This window comes from Tympanuchus pallidicinctus, unplaced genomic scaffold, assembly GCF_026119805.1.
Source record: "Tympanuchus pallidicinctus isolate F22 unplaced genomic scaffold, pur_lepc_1.0 scaffold16, whole genome shotgun sequence".
Taxonomy (NCBI): domain Eukaryota; kingdom Metazoa; phylum Chordata; class Aves; order Galliformes; family Phasianidae; genus Tympanuchus; species Tympanuchus pallidicinctus.
In genome coordinates, this window is record NW_026294679.1 from 24234399 (window position 1) to 24261834 (window position 27436).

General features: G+C 46.9%; 1 protein-coding gene across 1 annotated transcript in view; it reads right to left on the reverse strand.

Annotated features, from left to right (window-relative positions):
* Nucleotides 1-27436, reverse strand: part of COL13A1 (collagen type XIII alpha 1 chain) — an 83985-nt gene that overhangs the window by 21704 nt on the left and 34845 nt on the right. Inside the window, exons 7-30 of the mRNA XM_052677158.1 lie at nt 26049-26084; nt 24557-24583; nt 24045-24071; nt 22959-22985; nt 22826-22852; nt 22506-22532; nt 19189-19254; nt 16090-16206; nt 15597-15638; nt 14745-14771; nt 13991-14026; nt 12659-12721; nt 12034-12060; nt 8711-8755; nt 7071-7103; nt 6304-6330; nt 5595-5657; nt 3623-3667; nt 3081-3167; nt 2828-2872; nt 2293-2337; nt 1625-1693; nt 1080-1103; nt 68-121 (exon numbers count right to left, since the gene is read on the reverse strand). Coding sequence (XP_052533118.1) covers nt 68-121; nt 1080-1103; nt 1625-1693; nt 2293-2337; nt 2828-2872; nt 3081-3167; nt 3623-3667; nt 5595-5657; nt 6304-6330; nt 7071-7103; nt 8711-8755; nt 12034-12060; nt 12659-12721; nt 13991-14026; nt 14745-14771; nt 15597-15638; nt 16090-16206; nt 19189-19254; nt 22506-22532; nt 22826-22852; nt 22959-22985; nt 24045-24071; nt 24557-24583; nt 26049-26084 — 1086 coding nt within the window. The remainder of the gene's footprint in view (nt 1-67; nt 122-1079; nt 1104-1624; nt 1694-2292; nt 2338-2827; nt 2873-3080; nt 3168-3622; nt 3668-5594; nt 5658-6303; nt 6331-7070; nt 7104-8710; nt 8756-12033; nt 12061-12658; nt 12722-13990; nt 14027-14744; nt 14772-15596; nt 15639-16089; nt 16207-19188; nt 19255-22505; nt 22533-22825; nt 22853-22958; nt 22986-24044; nt 24072-24556; nt 24584-26048; nt 26085-27436) is intronic.

A 27436-nucleotide genomic window follows, 5' to 3' on the forward strand; every position in this document is an offset into this window, starting at 1 on the left:
TGCTGCTAGGAAGAAGAGGAGCACTGGGGAGAGACGTGTGTGAATTCTTCCCCTAGCTCTGCAGTACCTTCTGTCCTGGTGGCCCTGGAGGCCCAGCCACACCTGGAAGTCCTGGCGGTCCCTAGAAAAAGTAAAACTCATTTTCAGAATATCATCAGGGCTTTCATTTTTGTGTTTTGTAACCAAAGATCTCTTCTGCGTTTAAGGGGAATTTTCCTGGAGACTCCTAAAATTGCATTTGCTTGGAAAGCAAAGCAATAGAGAGACCTACTAAGCTACAGCCAAAATCCAAAAAGAGTTATAGATACTTATGCATTCCTCTACTTTCTTATGGAAGAAAACAAAAATGACTACAGCTATTCACTCTTAGAACTGAGATAAACTTAACAAGGATTTTCCCTTCCCATCTACAAACACATATTTTTAGATTAATAGAGACCATAAGAATCATTACACTTCTCAGATCCCATATGCAGCTTATGCAGAGCCAAGAGTGATGATAAATCTTGGCAATTACTGCTTTAAGGAGACCTAGGCAGCAGCTCAGCCTAGATGCTTATACCCATTTTCCTTTGCCCAGCCTTTTCTCCCCCATTCAAGTGTCCTGTTGTCCTAAAAAACAAAATACACAGATGCTTTCACCCTCTTCTTTGTCTCCAAGTAATTACTTTGCCTTTCCTTTCAAAGGGGTTGTTGTTGTCACTGCTGTTTTAAATGATTTAATTTAATGATTTTTGTATGGGACGTGTATCAAGTTATACTTATCAATGATGAAAATATGTATTCCCCTCTCATTATAAAGTGTCTGCCAAGGGCTGCCAATGAGTCTTCTTTATCTTGGTCAGCCCCCTTACTCTTCCCTGCCCCTTCTGAGCAGGGAACATTACCTTGTAGAGAAATAAAGGGCTTGATCATAATTCAAGTGCCAAGATCAGATGGCAAAATAAGCTCTTCCTTCAGCTGTCAACACTGCCCCAACAGCTAAACAGACCTCAGCTGTGCAAAAATGGTGCAGGTATCTGCTTAGGATGAACACATGGATAATCACTTAGGGCCACACAGTGAAGCTAGGAACTCACCATCAAGGCCAAGGTTCGTATTTCCTAGAAGAAAAAGAAAGTGAAGAAATAGAAAAAGAGTAACAGTCATTTAAAAACAAAGCTTCTTCCCAGACCTTGTTTCATAGGACCCTATGAAATGAAGCCAAAAAACAGCTCTGAGTCACATGGAGCGATGCAGCAATTTCTCCCCACCATCATCACATTTTTTTCTCCCAAAGAGAACCCAGACTAACCCAAAGTTGGGCACAACTGCTCAAAGCACACACCTCTGAGGAGCCTTTACAGTGCTTTTATTCACCAGTCTATCCTAAGGCTTCAATCCCTGTCCCATTCTTCAGGGGATGCCCATGGCCTTACTGTCTGCCAGACTTAATTTCTCACTTAAATAAGATACACAGATATTTATCAGAACAGTATGCAGGGAACTGTGGGACTAACGGTGCTGTAGAACAACCAAATATTTTTCTTTGCTGTTAGTGCTGAGGAAGATTTACACTGCACTGGGTTTTCTGCATCCCCTGGGAAACCAAACAGTCACCTACGGATAGCAGGTCAGTGCTCACCTGGAGAGCTTCACTGATGTTACCATCGTAGTCCATCATTTCATCCTTTCCAGGCTCTCCTTTGGGACCCTGCAAAATATCCGACCTTCACTCAGAGCTTTGGGATCACCTTCCCCATGATGTAGCATAGGATCTATGGGAGTCACCCTAAAAAAATCCCTCAGAGAGGGATCTGTTTCACAAGGTTCTAGTTTTTCATTTCTTGAACAAAGCTCTTAAAAGCGTATTTTATAGAGGGAACACTGTAGAGCTGTAGCCAGATGACCTGCAGGTTACCATGCCATAACTGTCAGAATTTACAAGTCTGGTACATGGTGAAGCTGAGGCCAGAATCCAGGAACTGTGTCCACTGACAGATTTGCACTGCCATTTGCTGATATGCCAAGGGCCTGAATTCAGACTGGGTGCCCAGACTGCCTCCTCTACAAATGAGCAGAGCATTCACCCTGATGAGCTTAAGAAGTCTTCTCCCCTGAAGGAGAAATATCTGCTGATGAAGGTATGGAGAAAGAGCCCGCAAACTTAATCACTGCCCAGCTTGTAAGCCCTTTAAGCAATGGTGAAAACATCAAGAAGGCAAAAGCCCAAGCTAGACCATCAGTGTGGTCCCACTTAGACCTCTTTGAAGGGCCAAAACTATACGAAAGCATTAGTGAAGGGACACCTACCCTAGGCCCCATGGGTCCCTGCTCTCCTGGTGTACCACGTTCTCCCTGTAACAAGAAGATGCTGTTAGCAACGTCCATCACTACAGTTGCTTGAACTCCAGCAACCATTGGACTCTACAAGTCCTCTAAAACGATTTCCAACTAAGTTGGAATAGAAAACCTTGCACATAACCTGCAATACTTCAGCAACACCACAAAGTAGCTTTTTTCTGAGAAAGTATTCTTCCAAAATAGCTGGAGGTATACCTGTTCCCCAGACCACTCTGATATACTCTCTGGCATACCAGAGATTCAGTGTGCTTCACCAGCAGCTGCTGCTGGAAGAGCTGGTTCTGAGGGATCAGGTCAGCCTGTTCCATTAACATAGGTTCAACCAATTCAAGTGGTGGCCAAACCTGTGCTTAACCTTCTGCTTTTCACCTTCACCCTAGACAGCTCAGTTTTAAATTGCTTCATTTCTGTTAAGTTTTCAACATATAGGAGTATTTTTTGTATTACCAAACCCAGAGCTGGACTGCCCACAAGCCCTCTGTACCTTTTCCCCCCGTGATCCTGCAGCACCAACGTCACCAGCTTCTCCCTGAGAGAAAAATAAATGGATTGGACTGAATTGCATGGGCAGGGTGCAACTCTACTGCTGGCTTTGCTTTCCCAGTAGGAAGAACTGCACTCCGGTGTGTCACACCTCCTCAGTTAACCCCAATCTCCACCCATGACTTCACACCCCAATACCTTTCTCCACCACCCCCCGCCATGAGAACAAACTCACTCAAGGGTAAACTGCTCACCTTTGGTCCAGGGGGCCCAGGCAGACCAGGAGGGCCAGGTTCCCCTTTGCTTCCCACCAAGGCATTCTCACCATTTCCCTTCTCTCCCTGCATGCAAGGAAAAACAAATCCATTCCATCTCTCTAATTTCACTTGCCAAGCTGCTGATTCAGAGAGACAGGGCCCAGAACAAGCTTAGCCCCTGTCCTTCCATCAGCTGGGCTTTGGATAGCCCAGGAACATCCCTGCCTCAACCAGGGGCCAAGGGCTGGGCCAGTACAGCTCTGCCTGGGGGCTCTAGCAGTAAGAGGAAAGCAGTGTTCACATGGCATTGTCATTAAACTCTCATCCTTTCCTGACATGGTCACTGTCATTAAGTGTGTTGTCCCCTTTTCCAAAGGGCAAGTTCCTGGTGAAAGTCTGACTGAAGGTGTGATTGCTATCTTACTTCTCAGCCCCTACAAATCAAAAATGTTTACCATAGAGAAAGGGCTGCACACAGCTGGCACAGGGAAGAAGGAAAGGAGACAAAGAGTGGTCTCCAACTCATGGAAAATACAAACCTTTGGGCCAGGGAGCCCAGGATCACCAGCTCGGCCCTTCTCACCCTGTGGAAGAAACAGACACAGTCGGGAGCTGATTTGGCAGGTCGTCCTGGACGAGCAGCCAAAGGATAAGTTCATAAAATCATTAATCATTAAGGTTGGAAAAGACCTCTACGATCATCCAGTCCAACTGTCCACCTATCACCAATACTGTCCACTAAACAATGCCTCTAAGTATTACCTCTGCCCTTTCCTTAAATGCTTCCAGGGATGGCAACCTCTCCACTTCCCTGGGCAACCTTATCCTCAGAAGTGAAGTTCCCCACCACATCTAGTAAAGGATGGAGATTCTCCTTGGCCCTCCTCTTACTGTTAGTATATTTGTATACATATTTTTTGTTGTCCCTGACAACACAAGCTGTTCCTGCTTTCAAATCTTTGTTCTTTCCTTTTAGGGACATTATTTTAGGCAAACCGAGGCATCTGCCAGCAGTACCTGCTCAAGCAGGAGACTGCTTTCTCCAGTGTTTCTGCATGTCTCCACAAATCACTGCCATATCTTTCCAAATGAAAATGAATCCCCATTTTCTTTTTCTTGTTGCTCATCTGTTAAGCCCTTTCTCCTGTCAGCCCTTCAGCATGGGTTCTCCCCATTCCACACACCTAGAGAAGCTGCTGCCCAGAATGAAGGACTTTTTCCATGCCCCAACAGAGTTCAGCTCTTCCTACACAAACTGTCCACTTCCCAATACTCACTGCTCAGACCTTCCAGTTTCAGTGGCCAATACTGCTTTGGCAAAATCTGCTACACTTATCCCAATGGAACGAATCCTGCTCCTGGCTCCAAACCCCAATTTCATCATGCTCTTTAAATGAAAGCAGTGCAGCATCTCAGCTATCAGCCAAGCTCTGTGACACGCAGTGGTGGTGAAAAGCAATGAAAAGAGTGGCAAAAAAGGCAAGAAGAGGTGATGGTTTGAGACCCGTTGATGCAATGTCTGGTGAGCATGGTCTGCAGGTGAGCTGTGCAGGGCACTGCAGGCAATGAGCAAAGAGGGTATCCAGCACTAGCACTCACTAGGTGAAGTGACTTTGCTTAGTTCACCATGGCATTCAGATCACCCTTTGAATTACTCCTGAAAATAAGTTTTGTTCTGCCCATTCCATCCAACTCCTAAACCCATGGTTCTCAGCTACAGGTTGCTGCATGGGACTCAGTATTTCGTAAGGACAGTCTAACAGAGCTTTCTTCATTGCCAGGAAGAGAGGTTTCAAATGAATAATCAGAAAAAGGTTTTCTTACCTGCAATCCTCACAAGGTCTCCAAAATTGACTCATGCAGATTACAAAGAACAATTCAAAACCTCTCTTCTCTGCTGCTCTCCACAAAAGCAGCACAGCAGACCAACAAGACCAGCACAGAGGTTCTCTTGTTGCCATGCTGCTGCCTGCACAGACAGGTGCTGCACACCAGTCTCATCAGAGCTCAGGAGCACACATCTGGCATGTGGAGGGCTTGCAACAGTGCTCCAAGAACAGACATGCACTTTCCATGGAAAATAATTAAAAAGCACTAATCTTTTTCTGTTTGTTTGTTTGTTCTAGGCAATTCTGGAGTGCAGTGGCCCATTCCTTTAAGGTGATCTGGTCTGAAAGGCCCCCACCCAACTCTCTCCCCACAGCCACATTCTGCCTTTCTCTGCTTTTGGTACCACACTTCTCATTCAAGGATCACGCCAGTAGGGGCTACACAGAACTTCCTTCAATTATTCCCAGGAAAAGACTGTGTCCCAGGTACTTCATGCTACGCTGCCTGCTGCCTGCCCCCCACCTCCTACAAGCAAGAACACACAAACACACTTCAACAGGGCAAGAGCCAGAAAAAGACACATGATCCCTGCAAGCACAACGATGCAACGCAAAGCAGGCTGCTGCCAGCTCCCACTCCTGGGGAACACAGCACACCAAGCCCAAACACACAATATCCTACCCGCTGCCCCCTTTTCCCTGGCAAACCTGGGGGGCCCATCCTCCCTGGGACTCCAGGCTCTCCCTTCATGGGGAAGAAAAGAGACAGAGAGCGTCTGTTACATGGCTGCCGCATGCTGTAACACAACCCAGTGAGCCTCAAACAAGACAGGCCAGCTGTTCAGAAACCAAACTGGCTGCTTAGTGATGGAGAGTGACAGGGTATTTTTGTACTGTGCCCACCACAGGATCTCACACCAGGTCACGCTATGCTGAAACTGTGCATGACCAGAAGCAGGACAGGGCAGCCCTCAGCATGTGACAGAAGAGCAACGTCCCACAGTCCCTGATGAACTGTGGCAGTACCTCTGGTGGGCACAGACGTGCTGGGAGGCAGAGAAAGCAAGCTGGCTGAGCAAAGTGTGCTGTGGGCATTTTGTGGGGTAGGGAGAAGGGGAAGAAGGCAGCTGGAAGGAAACCCCATCAACAGACTCCAGCTGGAGGGAGTGGATTTGTTTGCAGGATGGGCTCTCACTGTACACTCTTGCCATTTTCTATTGCCATTGCTTATGCTGGCAGGTGTCACTAAGACCTGGATTTGTGCCTTGGGGAACACAGAGCTGTTCCTCAGCTTCTCTGGGGGAAGTGGGGAGAAAAAAAAAATCACAAAAAAAAAAAAAAGATCACAAACAAAACAGAAGAACAGCCTCAGAGCAATGCTTTCCAAGTACCTTTTCTCCTGGAGTCCCAGGCTCACCCTAGTAAGAAAGAGACAAGAAAATAAAGTGAGAAAATAGAAAGTGAGCACCTTAGAGCTAACAGGGTGCAGAAAGGAGCATTCATCTGTGGAGGTCTTGCGGTGTGAGGATGCTTTAAAAGCCTATTAGTACTTCTGCCTAAAGCTTGTTTCATCTTTATTAGCCAGCTCCTGGACTGCTGAAAATAAACAGCAAGATGGAGTAACCACCTTGCTGTGCTTCAAGAAAAGACTTACCCATAGTAAGTCAAGAGTCATCTGCTGGCACTCACCTGCTGCCACTAAGGAATTTACTTACTCCTATCTCTGCAAAGGAGCACAGCAAAGCTGAGGATATGGCAAGGATGGAGGGACGTGTCAATATGGGAACAGTGTGGCATCAGGGAGAAAAGGGTCCCCACCAGTTCTGGGATAACCTCTTTATCTCTGCCTTTTCCTCAGCAGCTGGAGTCAGTCAGGACAGCACACCTCAGCCCCACCAAGATGACTTACATTGGCACCTAGCTCACTTTTTGCTCAGCTGCCATCCTGATACTGCTGTGGAGTGCCACCTGTCTCTGCTCAGAGCGCTGTGGAGCAGCAGATGAAGCTGAGGACAGATGAAGCTTCTCTGCCAGAAGCTGCAGCAGTTCTGCCATTCCCCTTCAGTGGGAGCTGTTTGACCATTTTCCTTCGCTCTCATAGCTCACTGGCTCTTAAACGCACCCTTCTTGAAACACTGAAGCGTAGAGCAGAACTGACCTTCATCCCTGCCGTGGCAATTCCAGGAGCACCCTGACAGAAAGAGAAGACAGGAACACTTTGTTTGAAACTGAATTAATTATTTTGTGTGTGTATATATATATATATATATATATTTTTTTTTTTTTTAAAGAAACAGAACACTATCAGCCAGGTGGAACTATGAAGGGAAAATCCACAACTTTTCCTTTCCAAAACTCAGAAGTAATGCTGTAACACCACACAGCACACATCCTCCTTCCCTGTATGGGTCGTTCACCTATAACAGTGGCTCTGCTTTCCAAAAAGCTCACCCAAAGACAGATAACGTGGGCACAACCCAGTTAGGAAAACCAGATTTCCACCCTGAGCGTCAGCCCTGCTGGCGAAGCCAAGGCCAACAAGCAGCATCAAATCAAGTAAGCAAGGAAAGCAAAGTCAGATTGAGGACCAAACACTCCGTTCAGTTTGATCCCAGATACATCATCTCAAGCGCTCCGAGGAACACCAGTTTTTAACACCAGAGCCTTGGTCTCATTTGCCCATATTCTGTTCTCATCTCAGGGGACTAACACTGCAGTAAGGCGGCTTCAGGAGAGCTGTGAAGCCAGCCACCCTAGGGGATAAAAAGACTCCCAAGCACGAGCACCTTCTCCTCAGCAGTAGGAAAAAAATGCAAGTCTGGCATCAACCCTTTGCTCTGGAATCTCTGTGTTAGTACGAGTTAGGGCCCTAGGTCTAGTTACAAAAGCAAATATGAGGGATAACAGGGTCTAAGGAGGGGAAGTAGGAGGGGGAGGAGGTGAAGTAGTGTTAGAAGGTGGGATGTAATAGGGGTTGGGATGTAGCACATGAGGCAGAGAGGAGGAGTGGGAGCCAAGTTCAAGGTGAAGAGAGCTTGGAAAAGTTCAAACAAGGAGGAGTGGGGAGCCAGAGAGCAGCGGGATCATACCTCTCAGCTTTCTGAAACAAATCAGGGACAAAGCTAAAAAACACAAGGATAGAAGATGGAGATCAGGGATTCTATGCAGTAAAAGGGGAAAAAAGCATTCCAGAATTTCTCAGGGGTCAGTAGGTTTTAGTGAATATGGGCTAGAGTCATGAAAGGGATTATGTGCAGAAAGTGGCTTGGGTTAGGCTTTCATGGTATGTTTGGGATGCCTTTTCCTCACTTTGGCCTTTAAATGGCAGTGGATGCAGACATTATTTTCTAGTACTTACTCTAAAGCTGCCATGCACACATGCAGGCTCGCTCACACACACTGGCCCTGGTGCATCGCTGCATCAACCCAGGTTCACACTTGCATAACCCTGCTGACTGCAGCAGGCTAACACATTGGGACCCCCATTTTATGAAATGCCAATTTCCTAGAACGTTGGTAACTGGGTCCTCTCACTAGCATTGAGCATTAAGTTCCTGACGTTGCAAGACAGCATCAGACGGGGTATGCCATTTTCTTTTTAAAACACTTCTCTCCCTGTGGTCACCGTCATGAATTAGGCCTATACTTTGCAATTTAGAAGCAGAAAGAACTCAGCTGAGGACAGTCATCGACCAGTAGACACACACACCAATCCAGGTGATGCTTGTGCATCAGGGACAGCTGAGTGGTAAGGCTGAGATCAGGCAGACAAGCATCACTCCACTGTTCACAAAGTACCTTCATGCCATGTCTTCCTGGCAGCCCTGGCATGCCTCTCTCTCCCTGGAAGCAGAGCAAGAAACAGAAAAAGAGCAACAGATACAGCATGAGTCCTCCCAGGGCCCTGTGAGGAGGGCCAAGTACACCTTCTGCCTATAAACTTCAGGGGCACCGTGGCCTTTTGACTCTTCTGAGTGTTCAGTCCTTTCTTGTAAGTTTGAGTACCTCTCACCCTATGCAGTATATTTTAAGAAAAGTATAAGAAAAATAAACCAGTAATTATGAATGCTTTGTACTAGAGAAGTGAAGATCACCCTGTGCCCCTCTTTCCCAGCTGTGTGCTGTTTTTCTTCTTAAATGAGACAAGACCAATGCTGTCTGCTGGGCAGCACCCACACTGCAGGATCTAGCCCCATAGAGCAGCCCCTGGGGGAAGTAATCCCCCATCCCAGAGAGTTTCCTGAAAGATGCTACCTGCTTGAAGAGCTCTTTAATTATTTAGCCCTGCAAAAGCAAAGCCAACTCAGTGAGAGCAAGATAACCTCTTACAGGGAGCAAGTTACAGAGCAACCACACTGCCTTGACATTTCCTAACTATGGCCCCCACACATTCACACAGCCCTCATTAACACCTGCAGGATCACACAGGCGCTAGAGCTAATTAGAGAGCAGAAACAAGCATGGTACTGCATCATTAAAGAGCAGTAAGAAAACTCGGGGCCAAAGCCAGAGGACAAGCAGGAAAAGCAACTCTCCAGAACATCTCTAAGCCCCTAATTATTTGGAAATCTTTGTACAGTAAGGTCTCAGCATGCCGAGCCCTCTCTGGTCCTGCTGTGTCCTTTGGGCCAGGGAAGGGCTGCACAGGGTGCCGCAGCCAGCACCAGAGCAAGGCAGGCAAGCCAGAAACTGAGAAGCATCACCGAGGGCAGAAGCCAGAAGCAAAACACCCAGCTCACATCCACAGATTATTGTTGCTCTTTTCTCAGAGCATGGGAAAATGCCTCATCCTAAGGACCATCACGAAAAAGAGAAAAATATACACCAGCTAGGCCAAAATTGATGGTTAACCTGGGGACAGCAAATCAGATGCTTATTCAAATGACCCAGCTGATCATACTTACACCTCGTGTAATGTCCTTCATGCAACATTACTGTCTACCTCAAGGTTAGGAACAAGAGGTTTGAATGCAACCTGAGAGCTTCTTCAACAGGGCAGGGCCTGTAATGTTCTCTGCTACCAGAAAAAGCAGTGATAAGCTACGCAAAATAGATCCCTAGAGATAAACTATGAATCACCTATAGTATTTGAACTGGCTCCCCAAACAAAAAGAAAAAAGACTCTGGTCCATGTAATTGAATCCAAAGGTGGAAACATTAAAAGCTTCCCAGGGTCCCAAATGACCTTCCTGGAAGGGAGGCAGACAGGAAAGAAGAAATTTCCAAAGGCAACAAATTTGTGCACCATGTGGATGTTCAGGAGCTGCTACTGGCTGATGTCTGGCTGCTGATTTAGGGGTATCTCTGCACTTGTATTTCAATCCCTCAGAGCAAAGAAGAAGGGAAAGAGAGAAAAGTGATATTGACAGTAACAAATGAAAGTCTGAGTGTGGAAGAATAGGCTGGTTTGGGACTGGGAGGTGACCCTATGGAGCTCCTATTTATTAGCACAGAAAGCACAGCAGGTTTTGTCTCCACTCTTATGAAACAAGATGAGTAAGGGCCAAAGTAGCTAGAGCATGTCCCCAGGGTCTCACTGAGTCATTGCTCCCTAACAGCACAGAGAAGCCTCTCAAGTGCGCGTGACCCTGAGATATCACTGAAGCCTTGGAGACTTTCCTTTTGCCAGAGCCCAAATACAAAGAGCATGCAGAATTGCTGCAGAGTGTAGAAACAGCGGGAGGAAAGGATTGCCTCTCCCTGTGCTTGGACCAGGCTGCCTTGCTATAACAGGTGCCAATTCCTTTCCCCATCTCTGCCCCTGTTCCCTTCCCAGAGCCACTGAGAAAATAGGACGAGGAGTCCACAAGGAGACCCTAGGATCTCCCAAAACACGCCGATGCCAAAAACTCAATTGGAGTTGATGAGAAGGTTTAGGAGGCCTTCCCAGATTCAGTATATATTGCATACGGTTTGTTTTCACCTCATCTGGGACTAGGAAATTTCTGTTAGTGTTCCAGAAGATAAATCAGAGGCTCATTAGTCCCTGTATGTGGGTGCAGGCAGAGCAGGTGCCTGCTGACTGTGAAACGTGGGAGCATTAAGTAGGGGTGGAAGGCAGTGCTTCCTTCCAGACACGTCTCCCATCTAAGCCACACTCCAACTTCAGTCCTGCAGTTCAGCTTAGCAGGAAAGCATCTGGCCGTCGAGACAGCAGAAAATTTGTAGCTCCCAAAACACACTAGTTTTGGGTGCAATTCTTCTCTCATTTACACCAGCACAGACCAGGAGCTTTGTGCTCTATGGAATTACACTGATGTGAAGATGGATACAGGGGAACCTTTGGACTTTACATGCACTGTATTATTTCTGAAGATGAATTGCCTTCTTATTGGAAGGCAATTACTGCTGTGTTCCCAAAAGATTTTTCTATGAATTCTATGTAACACATTCACGTTAAGTTCTGGAGGTGCCTTTTCTGCCTTTAAATAGTAATCCACCCAGATGGAAAAAATATAGAAAGTGTATACGCTGCACAATAAATGAGATGCGTGACACATACGAAATACTTTAAATGTATGTGTCACTGCTAATGCTTTTCAAAATATTACAGAACCAGCTCTCTCTCATGATGTTTAAAATGTATGGCATGACGGAGTATGCTCTGACTCAATGAACACTTATCAGTGTTGTAATGTTTTAAGCACAACCTACATTAAGTTATATACTTGAAATATATGGGTACAATAAACTTTAGTCAGTTAACATCTGGGCACAGAGCATATAAACCTGTAAGAAGTGTCCAGAAACAAACAGAAGAGCCTGATGCCAAAGCTCAGCCTGAGTTGCAGAGACTGAGCAGATTTGATGCGTCAGCTAACCAGATTTTATGAAGAAACCCCAACCCATCCCATCAAATGAAGAGATGTAACAAATCATTTGCAAGCTTCATAGTCAGAGAAATGCCTTTGGTAAGAATCAAATTCCACCAAAAGGATAAAGGGTGCTTTTATTGCCTGAGCTTGGAGAGTCTGCTTGCGGTTAATCACAGCACAGATGTGTACTCCATTAAATATCCCACAGAGCTGCTCAGACCCAACTTCCTCTTACAACCCATCAGCCCAAGGAGCAGCATCTCCCAGATATCTATCACAGTAGAAAACCACATTCCTCATACCTACCTTTATGCCAGTGTCCCCTTTTTCACCCTGCCCAGCAAAGAACAGAGAGAAAATACACAGAGGGACAGTGAATGTGAGGAGAAATTGAGCAAGCAGAACAATCTTCACAGCGAGGGCTAAGGAGAAAGTTGCCAAAGAAGGGAGTATGTAATAAAGGCAAACACAGGTCTCTAGAGAGACCACAACACCAGTCTGAACATTGGCTGTAACACATCCCTCCCTGGGAACTGCAAGGCAGTGCACCTTGCTGGAGTGGATGCTGGAGGTAGTCCATGTTAATGCTTCCTACATATTTTGGGTGTAGACTAATCAACCATCAAGCTGTTTCATGGAGCAGACCCAGCCTTAACATGAAACCATCTAAAAGCTGGGTCAGATTTATTCTTGAACAGGGGCCTGTGCGGGGCTAATCCTTGTCCTGGTTCAGGACAGGGGGGAATTGCTCTGGCCAAAAATCCTCCAGACCTTTTACACAGGAGTAAGTCTCTGTTTATATGGTTTGCACTCTGCTACAGAGAACCTGCACCTGGACCCTAACTCACTGTATTTCTTTAGCATTGCTAGGTTTTGTGCCACTCATCTGCCCCTGGGAGACAGCCTTGCTGGTGCCATGGTTAAGAGTTACCTTGGGGCCAGTAGCTCCAGGGAGGCCATGCGCACCAGGCAGGCCTGACATGCCCGCCTCGCCCTGAGGAAGAGAAGAAAGGAAACAGAGAAAGGAGCAATGTGATGAGCAGCAGTGATGAGCAAAAAAAGGAGCACTGGGATGCCCAGATCAGAAAAGACATGAGAGGAATGTCCTACACAGAAGTGCCCATTATGCACCAAACTCCCCTCTGGGTCTCACCAGGGCAGGAGCACCATTCTGCATCAAGAAAGATGTTCAGTACACAAAAAGTGTAACTTGAAGGAAATGGTCCCATAGGCCTGCATTTTATCAGAGCTAACATTTTTGCTCAGCTCTTTGCCTTCTTGTCCCTTTCCCTGATCCACACACCCAGGGAGGATTTTCTTCCCTACTTTCATCCATTTCTTCCACATTTCCAGAGGAAGGTTGCAACCTTGGGCTCATTCTCCTGAGAACCTTTGCTCAGTGAGTAAATGAGCCAGGCAACTTGTTTTGTGTGAGAAGAGCTCTAAGGAGAGGCTCTCACCATGAGGTCACTACAGGGACCCCCTCGCTGCCCCCCACACACTGAGCTTAGAACAGGATGGACTCTGAATGGAAAAACCGATGGGCGGTTCACTGCAAGAGGAGGCAATAAATTGTGTCTGTCTGCAGGAGTGGGCTGTGGTCCACAGGGACTATAATTTCCACTTCCTAACATAACAAAACCTTCTTGGTTTGTATAGCACTAATTAAAAAACTCTCGGATCTTGCCTTTTTGCCCACAGAGCGCCCATAAAGCAGTGCAGAGATAACATGGCATTCCTGCCTGCTGGGAGCATTTGCTTTCCCCTTCTCCCAGTGACATCCCTTTAGCAGTATCTCTTCATTCCCTCTTTTCCCTTTGATCTTCCTTCGCGCTTCCCCCGTCTCCCTGTCTCTCCATTACACCCTCCAGACTTGATTCAACACTGCTGTTAATTAGCTGCTGTTGCAGACCAGCAGGCAATGCCAGCTTCTGCCTTTTAACCAGGGAAAGGATAAACTTTCAAGTCATACACAGCCAGGATTTGGCCCTTTCTAGTAGTATAATAACTAGATCTTAGTCTGGAAGTGGGTATGGGTAGGGAGAAATCTGTACTATTGCTGCCAGAGGGTTAAAGACATCTCTTGGTCCCAACTTTCCTTACATAGGTGAACATTAGGGGATCCATGGACCCATGACTGCCTTTGGTCCAGTGAAAGGAGCTCAGCAAGGAGCTCCAGAGGAGCCCAGAGATTTGCAGCTGTCATCCCACAAGGTATCAGTGCAACTTAATTCATTTAGCAGTACTGGAACTGCCCCCTTACCTTTCTGCCAGGGTATCCTTGAATCCCAGGGTCTCCCTGCAAAAGGTAAAAAGACAAAATAAAATGAGGCTTGGCCTGAGAAGAATAAATCCCTGCCCCTTCCTGTGGGGCCATTCCACAAGGCCTTTGGCTCGAAATGACTCCACCGAGTCCCTGAGCCTTCAGACTCTGGGGTCCCTGTTACCTACAGGGACTGAACCTAGGAAGAGATGCACAAATGAGCACCAGCAGCCAGGTAACTCATGCTAGCTCCATGCCCCAGCTCTGTGGTTCCTATCTCCTCACCCTGGTGAAGTATCTCAAAGAAAAACAAACGGAGGTGGGCAGCAGCAGATGAAAAACAACCACCACTACCCCCCCACTCTCACATTTTGGCAAGTGAATAAATGGGAAGTTGCGGTAGAGTTAACAATAGCATTGCAAAATCGGTTCCTGAAGCGCTGGTGAATGCTTTGAGAGTGGAAGAAGCCAACAAAGCTGTGTGTGGCAAAGAATTTTGCAAGAGGAGTTGATGAGGCGTGCCTTACTCTGCTGAGATGCAACTCAGATGCCTTGCCAGGACAAAACCAATGAGTCAGCACACAGGCTGGGCCCCCTGGCCAATACAGAGCTGGGCTAGAAATCTTTCTCAGCTATTTGATGTAACCTCCTTTCCCCATCTTTCACCTTCCACAATTTACACATCTCTCCATGCTGCGAGAGTCCACCTCTCTGTTTATCACTTTGCTCCTCAAATTGAGGCCAGATGTCTCACCTTTGCTCCAGGAGGCCCAGGTAAGCCCTGCAAATAAAATCAAAATAGACACTGGAGTTGACAAACGTAGACAGTGCTATGCAAAGTGATGGGGGCCCCTCTTCAGAGATGACTTGCATCGGTGAGTTCAAATATCCCTGATCTATTCTTCACATAAATACTATTCTAACCCACACTCCCAAATTTCATTTCATTATTTCATGCCCATAATGCTCCATTCTCCCAGGCCTGGTTTCTCTGAATCTGAAGACTGAAAAGCTGCTTTTCCTCATGCACTGTGCCCTAGAATCTTTCCTGTCACTCTGGCTTCACTTGGGAAACTTGTTCCCAGCCCACTGTGCAGCTCTGGAGTAAATCAGGGGTTGGCAGCTTTCTCTAACTAGCTAAAGAGAGAGAATATATTAACAAACCACTTGTGTTTTCAAATGAGAAATAACCAAACAATTTACCTGATATGAACCATGAAGAACACCGGATATGCATGAGTGCAACTATAAATATACAAAAGATCCATACAGGAGCTGCCTTCCTGATGTGTGCAGACGAGAGGAGAAAACTACCTTAGATAGGCTCTGATACCTTAATTACATCTGATTTTGCCTGACAATAGCAATTCAAATGTTTACTCATCACATCCATAGCTCCTTAGAGCTCAAAGAGAGATGAGGACACCTGAAACTATTACATGTAGAGAAGCGCTTTTGTCTCAGGGAACGACACTGGCTCCTTTTTCTAGAAGGCCTTGAAATCTCCCACAGATGGAAAACTCGTTTCACACTGCAGCCACTGCAGGGCCAGCACATCACACTTCTCCCCAAAGCTCCAAGAGCAGAGTTGTTTTCTGGCACCCACCTTTCCATCTCTGCCAGGCTTCCCAGGTTCTCCAGCTCTGCCCTGTTTTGCAAGAGACAAGTATGTTAGCACACTCTATCCCTTGCTGTTTAGCAATAGGTTGTATTTTAAAATGTGCTTCACTTTTTGCCCTCTTTGACTGCTTGCCACACGCCTGAGAATGGGGCAGGAGCAGGAGTTCAAAGGGATGACAGGAATTTTATCAGTCAGATTTCTGCTGCAAGAAGAATAATTACACCCTGTGTATTATTTCTCCTCTGCAGACAGCTGGAGAGAGAAGGAAACGGGGCTGGTGTGACCCACTCACATACATGAACAGCTATCAACAGTGCAGGGACTTCCTGGGAACTTCTTCCTCCCCACACATATCCACCTTCCCTGCCATTCCTCTGTCCATGGCTGTCTGGCTTCACAAGAGGCAGCAAAGACCAGAGGCAATTGTGTGCATCCTAAGGAAAGAGGAAGCTGAAGGCTTTTTTGTAATTGGACTTACAGGTGGCCCAATTGGTCCGGGCTGTCCTGGGGTTCCCTCGGGTCCAGCTGGTCCAGCGGGCCCCGGCGGGCCAGGTGGCCCTGGAGGACCTTGGATTCCTGCTTGTCCTTGTTCACCCTGAAGTTTGTTAAAAGAAGGATTACCAGCAGGCAGAGCCAACTCAAGACACTGCCATCACAAGAGCCCAAGGCAGGTGAGCGTGGCCAAAGCAGAAGAGGCAGAAGAAAAGTCCCAGGTTAGTGGCTGGAGAGGCTTCCAAGAGTGAGGCAGAGCCCTGCCAAGGACAGCCTGGCTGCCCAGGAGCCAGTACCCCACGTTTTGCAAAGACAGCCAAGACCACCTTCTCAGTGCTTGCTTACAAGCAATCTACAGATGGCCAAGCAGCCCAAACTCTTTGCACGTCAAACACCAACATCTCTTGGGCTTCTCAAGAAGCTCTCCAAAGCACTTGATGGTCACATGTGAAGCAAAGCCTCTCGTGACCACGCTGGCACTTGCTGGCACTTCCTGGCAAAGCCGCAGCATCTTACCTCAGCCTATTTTTTCCTCCTGCGCTTTATTTTTTGGGCAACGCTGCTGCTGTTTTTCCATGGACCAAAAGTAGAAATGCCACAAAACCGAAAGAAAATAACATGATCATCATGGCATTTCTGGAGCTCGCCCAAAGCAGGCCTATGTCGGCCAGGCAGAGCCTGTTTCTGTAAGATTTAACAAGCAAGTGCGTGCAAAGCCACCTGCCATTTTAAGCTCTCCAAGGAAAGCCATTCCAGCCGGTTCCTCCCCAGACCCCTCAGTAGCCACTCAGCGGCTGTGGCTCATCCCTCAGCAATGCCATCTGGCCCAAAGGACCAGCACTCAGGACTAAGCGGCACTGCGGAGACAGTGGGTTGGAAGCACCACACTGAATACCAGACTGCTGATCTATAATTGATGCATCCAGCAAACTCCTACGGCCCCATGGCACCCACGCTAAGCTGCTGTCTCACGAACTGCCCTGCCCAAATAAAATATCACAACATCCTGCTTCCATCTGAAAAACTCTTCTTCCACAGGAAGCTAGAAATCAAGCATGGTGATTTTTCAACTGTAAATTAATGGGCATGTGGTTGAATCTCTGCTGCATTTATGCCCTCGATGCTGCTGCTGGGTAAAGGCAAGGCCGCCATCAAGCAGCCTTGTGTGCATGGCAACACATAAAATCTGTCCCCTGCATGTGTTCCTAACCATGGTATTGTTTATTCTGGCTGCCCGTAGTAAAACAAGGCGATACAAGGACGTGTGCTTTATTTAGAATTCTACATGAAAGAAATAAGATGCAGATTTCGTCCTTTCTGCCATGAGCTCTATTTGGAAGAAAATTTCCAAGGTGTGGGCCAGGCCTATGGGAAGCTCAGTAACTGGGAACGCATGCTGTCCCCCTAGCAGATGACAGGGAGATGGGGGGGAACAGGAGCCCTGCCCCTGCATGGAAGCACCGGTGGGGACTGACCAAGCCACATTCACATTGCCTTTGTTCAGCTGCATCTAGCATAGCTCAGTGTGTGTAAGCGTATGCCCATCCACACAGCTCCCTAACCACACCAAACGTATTGCCACATCATTATGTTCTTATTAATGCATTCAGCATGAAAAGACCCCCACAGATCTAACTGGACTGTAAGTGGATACTGTAAGTTGGATATCAGGTGTCACAGTCATCAGATGTCATTCTGTATTTTTAGCTGCTGCCTGGAGCCATTTTTCAGCTCTTTAAAACAGCATTTGGTCAACCTCATTGTGCTTCAGCAATGCAATGCTCATGGAGCCTCCTAACCCAGCCCTTGCTCAGTCCAAGCCCATGCACAAAGGGTTCCTGCTGATGTGCTCAGAGGTAGCAGCAGGATTTTCTTCCCTCAAGCACTAGCATTTACTTTACAGCCTCGTGTTTTTTCTTAGTATTCAAATGTCGAGCTCCTGGAATTGCTTGGTGCTGGCAGATCTGTAGTAGTGGTTTACACTTTGTCTCACTTAGAGAATGAATAAGGCAGCAGCAAAACATCACAGCAAAATTCTCTAGTGAAGCTGGCCTCTGGGGATGGAGGGAATTTGCAGCCCTGACTGACGACAAGACACGGGGCAGCTTTTCAACTTTCCCACTTCATCCTGGATAGGAACTTCGGCTTTCAAAGCCTTCCCAAGAGGTCAGCCCTTGGCATGCCTCTTCAGACTGTTACTTTGAAGGCCAACCCATGCAAGCTGTGGGGCTGTAGGTGCTGTGAACATTGAGCTGATAGGAACTGGGTTGAGAGCAGTCTCAAGTGATAACACCGGGATTTCACACAGCACTGGGAAGGCACCTCGTGGCACTGCAGTGCCCTGCTAGCATCTGGCAGTGCAGACAGGAGGGTGACAAAAACCAGCCACTTCATAAAGGGTGCCGAGCACACTCCAGTGTGGTAATTACAGAAGTTTATCCACACAGGAAAGTCCATCCCAACTGATGGAACGGGGGGATGCTTCAAGTGGGCTCATTAAAAGCCACATAAACTCTGACTATGGACACACTTCCTCACTATTCATACGTCCATAATTCATTTTATGAATTCATTACCAAAATAACTAAACTAAACATGAGTTATGGTCCTGAAAACCAAAATAAATGTGTTTACACCAAGATTTAATGCAATTTAATGAAATCATTGTAAGAGCTTATTTAAACATGCTTTCCCCAGCGATTCAGACCAGACTAGCCCTCAGAAGTGCTTGCTATTCATTCTTCTCGGTTAAACTTCACAGACATTCGCTACATTTCAGCAAGAGGTTTCCAACCTCTTCTGGAGATTGAATATGCAGGACCTGATTCTGTAAAGTAGGAGACTGCTTGTCAACAGTCCTGACTGCAGTTTCATGGCCCATTTCTTTTAGATTTAAGAACTGGCTCTCCTGCGTTTCTTTTTAGCCACATTATCACATCAAAGATTTCCTCCACTTCAAACAACATCTCTCAGCTCTGCCCAAACCCCTTGGAAGCCCCTCTGTAGGGAAAGACAGACAGGTGGTAAGCTGATTAATCACAAGCATCAGAATAGGCTTAGAAACAGGCAACGAGGAGAGGTCTACCTGGAAAGTGCGTCTCTTTATGACCGGAGGTGGAGCCAGCCGCACTGAATTGAGGAGAGGCAACAGCTGGAGATCAAACCAGAAGGTCACAGGGCAAAGGAGGCCATTAGGGCATGGAGAGTCAGAGAGCAGCCGGGGGAGAAAACAGAGAAAAGGGGAACAGAGAGATTGCTATGAAAGTCAATGACTGCATGCAGCCGGTGGTACAGGTACCTGCCGGCAGACCTCTGAGCTCCTGTGCACTGTGCACTGCTCACTGGGTATGTGCTGTCCACCAGTCCGAGCCAACCAGGGCCTGCAGCACAGAGCTGCTACAGCTTCTTCTGCTCACAGAGAGCTCACCCAGGGGATTTCTGACTCAGCTCCACTCCCAGACAATGTTTATTGCAAGACACTCCCATACTGGCTCTGCTCTTCAGTTCTCATCATCAGATCTGAGACAGCTATCAAAAAGCTCATCTTGTCCAAGGTTTTTCCAAGTGCACTTTCCCATTGTTTTCCCTCTTCCCTTACAAGAAAGTATTCGGGGGTCTTACCCTTCCCCGGGGTGCAGCTGGCAGTGTGGCTGGTTGGGGTCAGCAGAAGGGCTCAGGGCCAACACAAGGGTGCTAGCGTGGTTCATTTGGCAACATGAACACTGCCAAGGGAGAAGACAAGAACTTGGAATCTCTGAACCCTGAGCAAGGTACTGCCTTGGTAGCCTGCACTTTGATTTTCCTCACTTAGCAGTAACAGCAGCCTCCAACTGCTTATAGCCAGGAATGCTGCCCCAGTGCACAAAGCTGACCCGGACACACAGCAATCAAATGCACTAAAGCTCAGGAGCATTTGTTCATCCTCCTGCAGTATCCAGTTTCCACTTGCATACACACTGCTGTCAGCCTGGCAGTCACCACGGCAGCTCTAGGCCCAGGAATGCTCCCCTGGCCTGATCCGCTTTCCTGTTCCTATCAGTTTTCCATTGAAGCTGTTCTCAATTTACACAGGGAGAAGAGAAAGGAGCATTCTGTGCTCAAGTCAAAAAGCCTGTGCCCCGTGCACAGCCATTCCCCACGTGAGCTGTGCTTGGATCCCAGAGGTGTGCCTGCAGGTCTTCCACCACAGTGACCGCGCACCCCAGCAGTGCTGTTCAGACCCTTTAAATGCCACTCCTTGCTCTGGCAGCAAAAGCCAGGACAGTCTTGTTGCAAAGGGAAATGGCCATCCAATATTGCAGCATCACCACCCCCTGCTCAGGTGGCCACGTTCAAATACACTGATTCTGAAATATTACACAGCTTACAGGGAAGCAGAGGGAGGATGGTGGAAAAGATGAAGGGGAAAATGGAGGGAAGCAGTATGAGCCCTTCCAAAAACAGACAAGATCTAACAATGGACTTGGGTGCAAGTAGGATCATTTAGAGAAGGAGCCTGACACCTCCTGCAGCCAGCCCTGCCCCTCCGGACCCCAGAAAGAAGAGCACGCAATATTGGATGCCTTGTGCCTTTGCATCAGAACCATTCCATCGGACTGTTACCCACAAACCTTCAGCGTAAGGATCTGGTTAGAGCGCAGGGCTGCAAGGGTGGTACTTAGGTACTCCTAGGGGACAGGGAAGACACACAACAGGGGGTCAGTGAAACACATGCTGTTTTTGAGAGCAGACAGAGTGTAGTTGCTCCTCTCTTCCCAGTGCTAAGCCCTGGGTGGCATTCTGGGACAGCCTCATGCCTGAGATCATCTCTTGCAGAGTCACAGGCCAAACAGAAGGAAAAATAGGAAACTACAACATGAGCCAAGGCATACATCCTAACCTTATATTTCCTTCCTGAGAAAACAAAGACCTAACAAAACTGAAACATCTCTGGCTTTTCAGGATGTTGGTTCTCACCTCCTTGACCGAAAAAAAACAACAACCAACAAAAAATTTGACAAAAGTATTCATCAACCAGTAAAACAAGAAATTGCAATTCAATCAAACGTGGGGCACATATACAGCAAGGTTTTTCCCACTCTGATTTTGGGAGGAAGAGAAGGAACTGCAACTCTTTGGGCTGCCTTGCACCACTATCCCCAGCTTTGCAGCCTATGACCTGACACTGCAGGACAGCCCACCCTAGAGCTGATCTAGCGGCAACCATTCTTCCCACAAGTACATCAGTGAGACCAGCGCTACCCCAGGAGAGCCAAGGAGGCATCACCAAGGCTTTGCTGGGACGTGAGACTTTGCACCAACCTCTTCCCTGTTGTCCCAGCCCTGTGACATTACCCCCAGGATGCCTACAGCCCAGCCCACCAAACCGGTGCGCCCTAGCCCCAGGTTGCTCCCAGTGATGCACAACTTGCACCTTTGCTTTGACGTGTTTCTGTCAGTCCCATGCCTGCTTTTCACCTTGAGCTCTGAGGACAGGCAGGAGCCAAAGACTGTAATAAGAATCCAGGACACCGCTTGGGCAAACATTGTTCTTAGCTTCTTTTTAGCATAACGATCTAGTGAGCAGGCTCACCTAAATAAACACAGCTGACCTGCTATTATTGTACCCAAGCTGGCACTTGCCCACAGCTCCCATCTCTCTTGCTGCCAGTTGAGATCGTGCTCCTGCCTCCGCTATGCAGAGCATCCAGGGCCTTGCTCCCCTGGGACAGGCACCAGAGCCCAGCTAATTGTCCAGAGGCTCATCAAAAATAAACAGAAAGCCCTTAAGCCTGTCTCCCCGTACACCCAGATTACAAATTCCAGCCACTTCATATGATGTTGTTCCAATGCATTTCCAGTGGATTTTCAGCACTCCAGTTGTTTTTAGAGCTGGTTAAATTCTGCCTCTGTAATCCCCTCAAACTCCATGATGTACCCTCTCCTCTCTTGGCTGCAGTACATGCTGGCCATGCCAGGACACAGAGGCAAGGGGGCAACAGCCTGGCTTTCGTTATAAGGCTGCTGCCACCAGTCCTCCCATGGCAGACTGTGGAAGTGGGACTGAGCCGGTGCTCTCTGCTCCTACAGAAACTTCAGGTTTCACTGAGTTTTGGGGTGAAGACGCTACCTTCCCCCCACCATGCTGCAGCACAGAGGCTCTGCAGAAAGAAGAAATGACAGCATTTAGCTTGGGGTCAGCCTCAGCGGCAGGAAGAGAGCAGAGAGCCAAGATCCCTCCTGGAAGTCCTTATCTACAGCTTTTCTGTGAAAGACATCAATCAGCTGAGCGCTGCTCTCAGGCCCGGGTGACACATCTTGTTCATGAAACGATCTATATTTCCAACAAAAAGCCATTCAAACGAAAGGGGGATTAACATTCAGGAAGGCACAGGACAGACGATAATAACGCTAATGACTTACCCTGTGGGAGTACTCTGTGCACTGACCCTGTGTAAGAAGGGGATTAAAAGAAAAGAGTTTAAACCACGAACAGAGAGAACCAAAATAGACATTGGAGGGCAGATCCACAAGGTGTAAATCACGATGGCTCTATTGAACTCAGTGAGACTATGCCAATTTGCACTCGATAAGCAGCCTACCTCCCACCCAATGACCCTGCAGCCCTTTGCTTTTCCTGTATCTCTCAGTCACTCAAAGTCAAACCGAGCAGCACTAGCCCAGCCCACTTCTCTGCTCATTTTTTTACATGCAATTTTCAGCGTATTGCCCATTAAAATTACCTTTTCTCCTTTTTGTCCTGGGGGTCCCTATAAAAGAGATGAGGTTTTTAAAGGCTCTTGGTAAAGGAGAGGTTCTGTACATGCAAGAGCAAAGGGATGGGGGAGGTACAAACACAAAATATAGGGTACTTACGGGCTGTCCCCTGGGACCTGTGGCGCCCTTTAAAGAAACACATAGTCATGAATACAAGATGGATTTACAGCGACAAATGCTTTCAGTGTAGGGAGTAGGTGGAACCTCAGTTTTTACAAACTTTTGTGGAGAACAGTTTCCAAGAGAGCTCTGGGTTCCTTTTGTTACTCGGGAGGAGTGAAAATGCACACATGTTCTGGCTGCACCATGGGGGGGATTTATTAAAAGGAGGGGGGAAAAAACATCAGGAAAACACACTCTCATTGTTGCCTGGACCTCAGCTGTCAGCATGTCTCCTTGGCAGATGCAATGAGATCGAACAAGCAGCAGCCAGGACTGAAGCCTGAGCTAGGGTTGTGCAACTGAGGGATGGCAGCTCACCCTCTTCCAGGGAGCAGGGATGGGGATCTTCAACATGTGCTTGCCAGAGGGCTACACTGACTCTTGGGCTCCAGAAACAGAATTTGCAGAAGAAAACATCCAGCAGTTCACTGAGCAAAGCTGACTACAGAGCTGCTACTTTGGTGTGCTCATGTTTGGGGATTTCATCATCCAAGAAGTTGAGAGAAACAAGATCACACTTGGGTTCCCATGAAGAATAACCCAAGTTTATCATTCCCAAATGAAAGCATTTTGGTATGATGCACAAATGTAACAGACCTTCAAGAGGGGAAAGAAAAGCATTCAAACAAATAATACACTTTTTTTTTTGTTAGGTAAGTTGAAAGCCACCAGATGGGTTTTCAAAAACTTTCCATCAACTTTTACTTCTGCTATGAGGCCAACCACAAAAAATGTCAGCTCCCAGAGTATATTTAAAGAACATAATTGCTAACTGTGAGGAAAACATATCCCATAACTACAGAGTTGCTGTTGTGACATGATGAATCTGATAGCCATAACGTAAAGATTACAGGCATGCATCTCCACACTGCAATGAAGTTACAGAATTAGGTACGTAGCTAGGCCATTAGCTGAAGCTAGGACCACTAGTCTGCCTACAAGCTTATTTCCAGCTGAGAGGCAATGCCATTTCAAACCAATCCATCAACCACTAGCATGTATAATTTTTGCTGTTGTTATTACCATCTCTCCCTTCTGTCCGGGATAACCCTGCAAAAGAAAGAAAACATCCCTCAGCTTCAGCCACTGCAACTTCGAAAAGATATTTGCTTTACCTGCTTACCCTTTGCCTTGAGAGGTCTCACAGCCACTATTATTTCTCAAGAGAGATACAACGCCACACATGCGCAGCTTTGCTCATATCAGTAACACTACATTGTTCCCCAACACCCAAAACACTGAGGTTTTCCCTGCAGCAGGTTGGCTGCTGCCCTTGTGAGGTGCTGGTTCAGAGATTTGCCTGGAAAGGAAGCAGCCACGCTCGCTCTCCCTAATCTCTTACCACCTGCAACTCCCCCAAGGCATTTGTGGCATCCACCTGCCTACCAACCTTCTGATTTTCATTTAATCCATGCATGCGCATGACACTGCAAAATAATCCTCTTAAAAACATACTCTGTAGCATGCAGGCTGGTAGGAGAGTGGGACCTGGCAGGTGGCAGGGCACAAAGCCTCCAGAGAGACTGTTTGCTTACCGGTTTGCCATCCAAGCCAATAGGACCCTGAAAGAAAACAAAAACAAAAAAAAAAAAAAAAAAAAGGGGGAGAAAAAATGAGAAATGCTTTCACCTGAGCATCTGTCCACCTGCCCCAGCAAAAACTATGTGCCACAAAACTGCAGAGATGGGTACCACCCAAGCTTCCTGATTGCTTCTGTTGGGACCTTCTCACTGTCAGCCCATTTCAGCAGCAAAGCAGGAGAGATTATCCATTGGCAATTTGCAGGAAAAAAAACCCCTCAGCATTTCAAATTTTGCAGTATCTCATCAATTAATTGAAAATCAGCACAGTTATCTGGAGATTCGGATTTCAAAAGACCATTGGGAAAAGAGGAATTTTTGCGAACGATAGTATAATAGAAGTGTCCCAGGGAAAAAGTGACATAGAGCTCAGCAGCATGTTGAAGGTATGATATGATGAAAAACAGGCCCCATGGAGCGCCATCCCACTCGACACTTTCTCATGAGCTAGGCTGATTTGTTCTCTGCTGCTCCAAAAGCCAAAGACCACAAGGGCCAGGAGAGATCTGCTTCTCTTCAGCCTCAGGGCAGATCACAGCCCCCCTTCTCACAAAGGGCAGAGCTGTGGAGTCAGATTGGCTCAGAGGTGGCCAATTCCTCCTGTTTTCCAGGCAAGAGCCTCCTCTGAAGACCTGCTCTGGCACATCGTGTGTCCTGGAGCAGCAGCTTCAGCTGCTCGGCAGGAGCCAGGGTGCCAGGGCTGTTTGTGTTTGCCTCAGGCTTCCTCGCTGTCCAGGAGAAGTGCATAAGAATAAATAGCAACCGTTTGAGTTTTCCAGCAGCCTTGATGCTCCACAGAGCATTGTCAGCAACTGTAAAGCTGAAATGAAATGTGCTTTGTCCTCTTTTAGGCTTGTTTCTCATTCCCTTACCCATCTGTAACTTCACATTGGAGAAAAATCCCCCCTACATTCTTATGCTTTTTTCCCTTTCGCTCTGGCATGACCATGGTGTTCAACCCAGTTCCCACCTGTATTCCATCACACAGAGCCCTGTTTGGATTACAGATGCTCATTGCTACTACAGAATCACCTAAAAGTTCAACTAAGGTTGGAATTTCACGTACCCAGACTATTTTCTTTGCTTGGGGAGTATTTTCTCAGAATGGTTCTCTTTTACTAAACAGATTGGGCTTCAACTATGTTATTTTAACACTTATGTTTTTCTTTTTTTTTTTTAAATTAATTTCCTTTTGGCATACTATGGTTAGTTTGGTGTGTTTTTTTCCCCCAAGCATCACTTAAAATAAAAAAAAAAAAAAGAAAGAAAAAAAGAAAAAAAAAGAAGAAAAACAAAAGAAGAAAGCAAATGAAGAAAAAATTACTTTTTCCAGGAGTATCAGATCAGATTCTTGGCATCAGACAGATGATAAGGTACAGCAAGCACTAATGACACTGCTTAGTAATACCACACACACGTACCTCATCAATCTAGCAGTTACACTTACCGGGAATCCAGGAAAACCTCTTGTTCCAGGCTGTCCCTGGAAAAGATGAAACAGAGACAGCAGTTTAGAGGAACCGAAAGGGATTCCTATGGACCCTAAGTTCTGTCTATGAAAACTTTACTCTAGCCTGTGCCCATTTATCCTACGGCTCTCCAAGGAGTTACCCAAGATCTCCAAGGAGAATGCGACTGGGGAAGAAGGGGAAATCTCACATTCCCACTCCAATTTATACAGGGCCAGGAAAATGCTGGAGCAGGTCCAGTTTGGACTGCAAGCAGTTTCCTTGAAGTTTCTCCATTAATTAAATGGGTGTCCCTAGCCCATACATGAGCCATTTGGAGTATGTTCCAGAGGCTGAGCTCATTTTATGGCAATTCTTGCTGCCATAAACCGGAGGCGTTTAATGCAGGATGCTGCTCTGCGCAAGACAAACCTTGCAGGTCACTGGTGTCTAAATACAGCCATTCCTCGTCTCCTCCCTCCCCTGTGTCTTGTCCCAGTGCATTCATTTTCCTCACAAATAATTCTGGCCAAGGTACGATTTTTCTCTTTGCCTGCTTTTTCCCATCTAAGAGCTAAGAGAAAAAGGAGTGGTGTTATAAGGAATGTGAGCATCAAGTCCTTTACCCTTGCCTTTTCCTGGTTAGCCAGGGCTGGCTACCACTTTGAGAATAGTTATAGTAAACACACTGACTTGCAATATATTTAATACTTTCTTCGTTACTCGCTTGAACACACTGGGGTGGGTGAGAGGAGGGGGCAGAAAGAAAGAAGAAAAAGAAAAAATGGTTCTTCGCATAATTCTTCTGTGAAATCCCAAGACGCAGATACCCTAGGTCTTTGGGCATCTAGTAAAGATACCAGTTTACTTGAGGATCATTATTGTGTGTTCTGTCTCCTAGGAAAGACCTGGATATAAGAAAGAGTTTGCTTTTTCACCTTAACCAGAGCAATCCAGAGGAAGGGAAAGAACGGCACAGGTTGGCCCGGCTTCAAGGCGCTGATGAGGTTTGCCATAGCAAAGCAATGCAGTCCCCTTGGGAGAGAGCTCATAGCCTCATCACCAGGAGAAGTAAGATCTTCAGACTGCATCTCTTCCAGCCTCCCTGCCCCTGCAGAGAGGCTCAATGGGGATTCAGTCCTGCTGAGGATGGGGATAAATAACCTCTTTGCACAACTTGAGGGCTGCCCCTACCGTAGAGTGCCTGGACTTGCACCAAACAGTTGTTTTTATACACAGTGCTAGCAGGACCTGATTACGTTTGCATTGTTTTCTTAGTTTCACTAAGTTGAACTTGGTCAACTTTGCTTTGCATTGCAAGATATATATAAAACCACCTGGTCCCATTGGCCAGTGACCAGGAGGGAAGATCGGCTATAAATTAAAG